The 10,187-nt window shown below is 31.5% G+C and overlaps 1 protein-coding gene across 1 annotated transcript; it reads left to right on the top strand.

Moving 5' to 3' along the window:
* Positions 1-7,243, top strand: LOC102603977 (TMV resistance protein N-like). The gene is given in 7 exon segments (XM_015312184.1): positions 1-645; positions 845-984; positions 987-1,013; positions 1,016-1,932; positions 2,544-2,849; positions 5,182-6,711; positions 6,845-7,243. Coding segments are annotated over 6 exon segments (3,423 nt in total). The 5' UTR covers positions 1-136; the 3' UTR covers positions 6,706-6,711; positions 6,845-7,243.
* Positions 7,244-10,187: the final 2,944 nt, after the last annotated feature.

The following is a 10,187-nucleotide window of genomic DNA, read 5'->3' as shown; positions in this document are numbered from 1 at the left end:
TTTGTAAAATGAATGGACAACAGCCATATCCTCCACCGCCTTATCTGAATTGTCAATACAAGGACTTTGTCCAAAATATCATCAATAGATCTCATCCATAAAAAATATTTTTCTTTTCAGACAATTAATCGAATCTATGGCATCTTCTTCTTCTTCTGCGAGTAATTCAAAGTATTGTCCTCGATGGAAGTACGTTGTGTTTCTAAGCTTCAGAGGTGAAGACACTCGAAAAACATTTACGGGTCATTTGTATGAAGGTTTGAAAAATAGGGGAATAAGCACCTTTCAAGATGATAAAAGGCTAGAGCATGGAGATTCAATTCCGAAAGAACTCTTGAGAGCTATCGAAGAGTCTCAAGTTGCACTTATTGTTTTCTCAAAGAATTATGCTACATCTAAGTGGTGCTTGAATGAACTAGTGAAGATCATGGAATGCAAAGATGAAGAAAATGGACAAACAGTCATACCAATCTTCTATGATGTGGATCCATCACATATTCGAAACCAAAGTGAAAGCTTTGGAGCAGCATTTGCCGAACATGAATTAAAGTATAAGGATGATGTTGAGGGGATGCAGAAGGTGCAAAGATGGAGAAATGCCCTAACTGTTGCCGCAAATCTAAAAGGATATGATATCCGTGACGGGTTAGTTGAATACACATAATTACTTTTAATGAAAAAATGGAATAATTTCCATTCAAACACAATATAATTTCATTGATTATTAATTATTTAGATGGTAGAGTATATACATTTTTATTGTTAAGAAGGCATAGTTCTATCAATTCAATTAGAGAGAATACATAAAAGTCCTCCTAAACTATCAATCTTCTTCTTTATGTAGGATTGAATCAGAGAATATTCAACAGATCGTAGGCTGCATCTCTTCCAAATTTTGCACAAATGCTTATTCTTCATCTTTTTTGCAAGATGTTGTGGGAATAAACGATCACTTAGAGAAACTAAAATCCAAACTTCAAATGGAAACAACGATGTTCGGATTTTAGGGATCTGGGAATAGGCGGAGTCGGTAAAACAACAATAGCAAAAGCTATTTTTGATGCTATATCTTATCAATTTAAAGCTTCCTGTTTTCTTGCAGATGTTAAAGAAAATGCAAAAAAGAATGAATTGCATTCTTTACAAAACACCCTTCTCTCTAAACTGTTAAGAAAAAAAGATGATTATGTCAATGATAAGTATGATGGGAAGTGCATGATTCCGAGCATACTTTGTTCTATGAAGGTGCTAATTGTGCTTGATGATATAGATCACATTGAGCATTTGGAGTATTTAGCAGGTGATGTTGATTGGTTTGGTAATGGCAGTAGAGTCATTGTGACAACTAGAAACAAACATTTGATAGAGAAGGATGATGCGATATACGAAGTGTCTACACTACCTGATCATGAAGCTATGCAATTATTCAATAAGCATGCTTTTAAAAAAGAAGATCCAGATGAGAGTTTTAAGAAGTTCTCATTGGAGGTAGTAAATCACGCTAAAGGCCTTCCTTTAGCCCTCAAGGTGTGGGGTTCTTTATTGCATAAAAAGTGTCTAACTTTGTGGAGAAAAACTGTAGAGCAAATAAAGAAAAACTCTAATTCAGAAATTGTTGAAAAACTCAAAATAAGTTATGATGGGTTGGAGCTTGAAGAGCAAGAGATATTTCTAGATATTGCATGTTTCTTACGTGGAATTGAAAGAAAAGAAGTCATGCAAATTCTTGAGAGTTGTGACTTTGGAGCTGAATACGGATTGAATGTTCTGATTAATAAATCTCTTGTGTTCATCTCTGAAGATGATACGATTGAAATGCATGATTTGATTGAAGATATGGGTAGATATGTGGTGAAAATGCAAAAGCTTCCGAAAAACCGTAGCAGAATATGGGATGTTGAAGATTTCAAAAAAGTGATGATAGACTATACAGTAAGTAAGCTAAACAATGCAATAATATTTAATTTCTAATTTTTATATTTCAAAGACGTATAGCCAATCAATTCCATTTATTTGTTCCTCTTGCTTCATATTCTTACAGGTACGTCATTTTAGCTCTTTACTTTATTTATTTATTTATTTATTTTTTAATAAAAGAAGCAAAAGTAACATCAATTGCCTAACATAGCTAATCGTCTATGAATTAGTGTTTAATATGTTTTATCCAGTTTCTTTCTTAAGATTGCATGTTATACACACCAATAAGTAAATAGTTTTTAAAGCTAATATCACCCACATATTTACCCTATAAAAATCCTCACATAAAAAAATACAAGTAAGAAGGGTCAAATCATAACATACCAATCCTCAACCAAGAATTCACTTAATCATTGATTTAAAAATAAACAAATTAAAAGATGACAATTATTTGTATTGTTCCAATTACAATATTTATTCTATCACTACATTGAATTTTTTATGATTTGATGCTAAAGAACTTCTCAAAAAAAAAGTATTATTAGAAAATATAAATATTTGCACAAAATATTTCTTGTAAGCAACATGTGAAGTTATGATTAGTTGACTCATGATCTTTTTATCAGGGGACCATGACAGTGGAAGCAATCTGGTTTAGTTGCAATGAAGAAGAACTATGCTTTAATAATGAGGCAATGAAAAAAATGAAAAGTCTTAGGATATTACACATATTTGATATTTTCGAATTCTCTGCTCCATTTCGCTCTTCGAATGACCATGATGACTCTATTGAGTACCTGTCCAATAACTTGCGTTGGTTAGTCTGGAATCACTATCCTTGGAAGTCATTGCCAGAAAATTTTAAACCAGAAAAGCTTGTTCATCTTGAACTTCATGGGAGTTCGCTGCATTATTTATGGAAGGAAACAGAGGTACCATTTTATTTAAGCTACTTTCTAAGGAAAAGGGTAAATACCCTCAACTTTGCGATTTGAAACTGATATATCCTTTGTTAAAAAAAATGATATATATACTCTGTCGTCTAACAAATGGTGCATATATACCATTTCCATTAACAGGTCTGTATTTATTGAATTAAAAAAATAATTATAAAATTGATTTTTAAAATTCAAAAATATCACGTGGCTTTAAAAAATTACCCCACTCATTTTTTTCCCCTCTAGACCCAACCCAAATGAATAAAAACCCAATCCATCTTCTACTCAAACATAAGATGAGTTTGAGTCAGGTCTGAATAAAGAGGGATGAGGTTCTTTAGTTGGATTAGGTCTAGAGGGGTAAAAATTGAGTGAGTAATTTTTTTAAAAACCATGTGAGTGTTTAGAAATTAAAAAACTAACTTCAAATTTTTTAAAATTTAATTGTTAATGAAAATAATAAATATGCATTATTTGTTAAACGTTCATGTTATATATGCATCATTTTATTTTTTTAACAAAAGGTATATTCACTCCAGATCACATAGTGAAGATATATATTTGCCCCTTTTTTCTACTTTCTATGGTTACTTGTCCTAGAATTATGGTATTTGTATTTAAATGAAATAAGTTATTAATTCCATAAACTCAAATTAATATATGTTATACAATATTGAGTTTTCATATTGTTACTATGAAAAAGGGCTAAAATTGTCCTTAAACTAACAAGTAACACTCAATTAATCCTTTATTTGCTTCTGACAACCAAAACGCCATGCCATCTATTTTCTGATGGATTTAATGTAACATACACTTTTAAACAATCAAGTTAAGTTCGAGTTTAAAAAAATAGATTAGGTAAGAATCACTCATTGATACGATGAAACCCAATGTCATATAAATGTAAAAATTAAATAAGCAATTTCTTCAAAGGCAATTTAACCCTATTTTGTCATATTGAATTGTCATGTCAGGTTTTTCTATTATTTAAATGGCCCTAACATGCTCATGTGGACAACATTAGCTTGGAGGCATATTTTGGTCCAAAAAATAGATAGCAAGGGTATTTTTGGTATACCAAAAGCAAATGAAGGATAAAATGGAGCTATTTCTGATAGTTTAAGGATAATTTAGTCTCTTTTCTATTAAAATTATAATATCGTTGTCTTTTTTTTCAAAGCTTGCCTCATTATTTTAACTAAGAAGCTCAATTTAAAATTTGATCATCAAAATATTTACCTACAAAAATATGAATCTCATCCTAGGTTTTATGTAGTGGGACAAAATGAATACTTATCGAAGGAGTTCATTCTATACTACTATCTTCTTGAATGATGATTAAGGTTTCATATATTGGATTTGGGCTAAAACTATACCATATCTATAGGAATAGGTTCATTTTGGTCTTCAAATATATATAATATGAATATTTTTAATCCCTTCATTTTGCTAAAGTGGAGTACTTTTAATCTCCTTAATAAAATCCGTTTAAAAGTAACAGTGTTAAACTCAAGTAACATCCACATGGCTCTTATTCTCTTAAAACATAAAATCCATTGGGTAAATTCATTCCCCGTTTAATAGTTGTCTAGATGCCATATTCTTAATATTTGATCTACACCGACAACTAAACACTCTCACCAAAAGAAAAAAAAAGATAATTAAAATAAATAGTCATTACAGCTAAAGAATAAATAAAAAAACATAAATTGGGGTTAAAATTATGCCCTCTATTTTTCTTTTCACTCAAGCACCTAGAAGAGTGTATTCACTCTTTTCCACATCAATGTTCAAGAGATAAATGATACTCCCTCCGTTTCACAAATGACCTCCTTTTTTTTTAGTCAGTTTAAAAAAGAATGACCTTTTTCTATTTTTGGTAACATTTTAATTTCAGTTTTCCACCTGACATATTTAAGACCACAAGATTAAAGGACAATTTTGTACATTTAACATAACTTTAATGTAGGACCACAGATTCAAAAGTCTTCTTTATTTTCTTAAACGTCGTGTCAAGTCAAACTAGACCATTGTTTGTGAAATGGAGAGAGTAGTAAATAGTCAAGTATATATAGGGGATATTTAAGACAAGTGTAACAATCAAGTGTGTATAGAATAAAACATGTCAAGTCTAAAGGATTATAGATAATAAACACTTTTATTTAGTTTCTGAACATGTAATTTCCATATAAAAATAAAATAAAACATTTTCCAATTTCACTCAAAATATTGTGTTAGACTCTCATAATTCAGATGTCTTTATTCATTTTTGGTCTAAGGGGTAAATTAAACACAAAGATCATTCTTTCTCTATTTTGAATAGCAGCATTTGCCGTCTCTACGAACGCTAGATCTCAGCTTTTCTAGAAGCCTGGTGCAAACACCAGATTTCACGGGGATGCCAAATTTGGAGTATTTGAATCTGGAGGGCTGTAGTAAGCTTGAAGAGGTTCACTATTCCCTAGCATATTGCGAAAAACTCATTGTGTTAAATTTGAATGATTGTTACAAGCTTTGGAGTTTTCCACGTGTTAACATGAAATCTCTTGAATCTATGAATCTACGAGCTTGCTATAGTTTAATGGAATTTCCAGAATTCCTCCGTACAATGAAGCCGGAGTTGGTGAGTCTTTCAGTAAACAGTGGGATAAGGGAACTACCATTATCTATTCAGTACCCAATTCATCTAACAGAGCTTTATTTGAATGACATGAATCTTGAAGCTCTTCCAAGCAGCATTGTTACGTGGAAAGGTTTGGTGAAGCTAAATGTGTCGTACTGCTTAACAATTAAAAGCTTGCCCAAAGAGATAGGTGATTTAGAAAACTTGGAGGAACTTGATGCTACACGTACTCTAATTTCACGACCTCCTTCTTCCATCGTCCGCTTGAACAAGCTTAAATCCTTGAAGTTTGTGAAAATTAAAACAGAAGATGAAGTGTACTTTGTGTTTCCTCCAATTAATGGCGGGTTACTCTCATTGGAAATCCTGGATCTCAGTTCCTCCAAATTCATAGATGGAAGAATTCCGGAAGATATTGGATGCTTATCCTCTTTGAAAGAGTTGCATCTCAAGGGAGATAATTTTGAGCATTTGCCTCAAAGCATTGCCCAACTTGGTGCTCTTCGACTCTTGTACTTAAACGATTGCAAGAGGCTTACACAGCTGCCTGAATTTCCACCTCAATTAGATACAATATGTGCAGATTGGCGCAATGATTTGATCTGTAATTCACTGTTTCAAAATATCTCATCATTCCACCATGACATCTCTGCTTCAGATTCCTTGTCGTTAAGAGTGTTTACGAGTCAGGGGAGTAATATCCCTAGTTGGTTCCACTATCAGGGAATGGATAAAAGTGTTTCAGTCAATTTGCCTGAAAATTGGTATGTATCAGATAACTTCTTGGGATTTGCTGTATGTTACTTTGGAAGTTTAATTGAAAACACGGCTCAGTTGATTATTAGTTCTGAAGGGATGCCGTGTATCACCCAGAAACTTGTCTTATCCAATCATTCAGAATGTTATGCATATTTTAGGATTCAGTTTTTCTTGGTACCTTTTGCTGGCATATGGGATACATCTAACGCAAATGGTAAAACACCAAATGACTATGGGCACATTATGTTATCTTTTCCTGAAGAATTGGAGGAGTTTGGACTTCGTTTGTTCTATAAAGATGAATCTGAGCTTGTTGAGACCAATGATGAACCACCAACAGAACTTTCCATTGAGACCAGTGATGAACCATCAACAGAACTTTCCATTGGGATAAGGAGGATCAGATATGACGATAGTGAACATCATGAAGAAGCCAGTTGTAACTCTTCTAAGAAACAAAGGTCATAAGTAGAGGTATATATCTCGATATGTATCTAAACTTCTCGCTTTGCTTTCTGTTATTAATAGTTCATTATGATGCTCTTTGTGGTTATTATAATAGAGGAAATTTTTGTTCTAAATACAAATATCTCTCATGTTATGGCAGGGAGGTTGGAAAAAAAGAGATGAAGTTGAGGTTCGCCCTCCCTCATGATTGATCTCTTTTGGAGCAGATTACCTAGTTTCACTGTCCAAAAGAAGTGTGGATAATCTACATGGTAGAAGTAGTTTGTGCATACAATGAGCAACTACATTGTTTTTTCATCCGGTGTCTGGTACCTGTCATAGGGTTTCCACACTTAATGTAATTCAAATGTCACATTGTTTGAACCAATTGACTTGAGCCAATTAAAAATATTTTTGTCAATCCCTTGTTACCGAACAAATGTTGTGCTTTAGGAAGTTGTGAAAAGGGAAAATGAACAAATGATCCCTTGTGATTTTTTTTATTTGAATAAACATAATGAAAGTTTAGCCAATTGACAAGTTTAAGAGGTTTTAGTTATTTTACCTTTTATTTATAATAATAATAATACTTTTATTTAGTTTCTTGGGTGTGCAATAGTTTGAGAAACGGAAGATGGTACTTTGACAATATCGATGACACTAAGGGGTCGTTTGGTTTGAAAATGAGTTATGATGGGATAAGTTATGTTGGGATTAGTTATGATGGGATAAGTTGTGTTGGGATTATTTTTTATTGAGTGTTTGGTTTGTTGTATTCAAAATAATAAATTTTAAGAACAATTTATTTGTTTACAAAAATGCCCTTCATTAATGTAAAAAGTGATATAACAAAAGGGTTGAAAGAGACATTTTTGTCATTTACCTATTTTATCCCGGGATAAGTTATCCCGGGATTACTATACCACCCAAATAGAGGGATAACTTATCCCGGTACTAATTATTAATCCCGGGATAAGTTATCCCGAACTTGCCAACCAAACAACAAAATAAGCGGTACTATAATTTAATCCCGGGACTATATGGTATTATCCCTCACACCAAACGACCCCTAAGATTTCGCGAAAGAACTTGGGTATGCAATAGTTTAAAGTTTTATTTTGAAAATATAATCACATTTTCCATTTGCTTAAAAGTAACTGGTCCAAAAAAAATAAAAAGAACTTTGGTATGAGGAAATGACATATATAGACAACTGCTAATAACTATTAGCAACATATAGCCCAACATTAATAAGCATTAAATAGACAAATAAAGTATTAGCACAAATTGTCCTAAAATTAATTCGGCATATTAATAGGCATTTTTCCCTCCATTATGAAACCAACAGTTAATTATTAGCATAAATTAAGGAGACGTGGTTTTTTTTCATGGGTATAATAACCATGGGTATATTTAACTCTTGTATTGATAAAGATGGTCATTCATTTTCCATGAAATTCACCAATTCAAAATCAGTGTATCCAAAAAAATGAACGCACTTCAACAACAAACAGAGAAAAATAGATGACATCTTTGATAGTTTTGATTCATCATAGCGAAGAATGCGATAGTAAAAATTATTTTGTTTATTCAACAGAAGGGGTGGCTATTACAACAAATATTGATTTTGATTGATTCAAATTAATTTCAACCCATCTAAATGTCGATACTTTCATCAATTCCTTTGGATTTCATTATTAGATTAATAGGTAAATAGTTAACTAAATTATCTTTTATCACATGATTGGCTTTTTATCACGTGAATGAACAATCATGTATACAATGCATTCATGTATACATATTCGTGTATTCATTCACTAAAAATATATACACTGAATCGAATAATTTTTTATCACATGAATGAGTTTTTAACATTTGAATGAACAATCATGTATACAAAAATTCATGTATACATATCTGTGTATTCATTCACTAAATATTTGTATACATTCCATAATCTTCCTTCAATGTGAAAATGAGGATTGCACTTGGAAATTAAAATGCTCAGCATTACACAAGTAAAAAATATTCAAAGTTAGACGATTCATCACTTTCTATAATCCTTCTCCTTCTAGCAACATCAACAGAAATAACTCTTTTCTGAATTTTTTTTATCAACTAACACCAACCAATTCACATTGTTTACCTTTAAAATTATCCTTACTACGAATCAGATACCGCGAAGAACTTGCATGACTAAAATTTGATGTTTTGGATGGTGATTCAACAAAATCAAAATCAGAATCTCCTTTTTTAGGAATAATTCTAGGAATATTTTTCTTAACCATGGCAATTGATACCCACAATCAATTACTATCTCCTTAATTTTCGCCCAAATATAAAAACTTTCAACTTGAAAAATTAAAAAACCAAAAAAAAAAATTAACAATATAAAAAGTGAAGACATGCAAATCTTCTAGAGAAGATATAACATCAACTTTTCACACTTTTGTTTAAAAGGATGAAGAAGAATGATATAAATGTTTACATTATCAATAAATATTCACCAATCAAAGAAAACGTGCATATGAGAAAAGAGGAGAAAAAAAAGTGAGCAAAGTCCCACTTCCCAATAAACTGCAACATGCTGCCACTAACTTAAAAAAATAATTAATTTAAATATAAATTACTTCCCATATATTAACGTGGGCAAAAAGGGCCAAAATATGCCAATTTTAATTTTAAAAATCCTTTTTTGTTATAAAAATAAGAAGGGGCTATATGTTGCCAATTAGTTAAAAGAGAGTACATGCTGTGCCATTTTTTCCTTTGGTATGCAATAGTTTATGGGCCTTTTGAAGTAGTATCAACGTTGCTGGCCTCTTGGGCCTTAAAGCTAAAAGATTTGTGTCTGTAATATATGTAGTTAATATATCATGATCTCTTGAGTTATGGGCTTTAAGGGAGTGGATTATTTACTCGAAAAATTACAGTCTAATGTCTTTGGTTGATCTAATTTACAAATGGATTAATTACTTCGGTGGATCCCTTTTAAAAAATAATTACTTATTTTAAGTATACTTTTTAATTATTACCATTTATATCAATATATAACAATATTATGTATTTATTTGATTTATGTTTCTCTCTCGCCTCTTTCTCCTTTTTTCTCTCTCTCCTCTTTCTCCTTTTTTTATTCTCTCTGTGCAAGGTATCAATATTTTAAAGCTACAATTGAAAGATCCACAATCTTGAACCACAAATTCAATTCGTTATGTCTCTAAAGGGAGAAGAAAATCTTGAGCTCATTCTTTCTCTATCTGTCCCTGGAAATTATGTTGTCAACCACTATAATGGTATTTTAAGTTGTTTGATCCTTCAATATTTAATGTGGTACAAGAAATGATATGGATCAAAATAAACGTTAACGAATATGTAGCTCTTATAAAAAATTAGCCCCTAAAAGTTATTATGTATGTTGTTTTTAAAGATTGTACTAAATTGGAATGATGTCTGCAATATGCATTAAAAATGTATTATGCATGTATTATAAGTGTATTATA

The sequence above is a fragment of the Solanum tuberosum genome, unplaced genomic scaffold (genome assembly GCF_000226075.1).
Source record: "Solanum tuberosum cultivar DM 1-3 516 R44 unplaced genomic scaffold, SolTub_3.0 scf00192, whole genome shotgun sequence".
NCBI classification, from domain to species: Eukaryota; Viridiplantae; Streptophyta; class Magnoliopsida; order Solanales; family Solanaceae; genus Solanum; species Solanum tuberosum.
The sequence above is the reverse complement of the archived record's forward strand: the minus strand, read 5'-3'. Positions and strand labels throughout refer to the sequence as shown.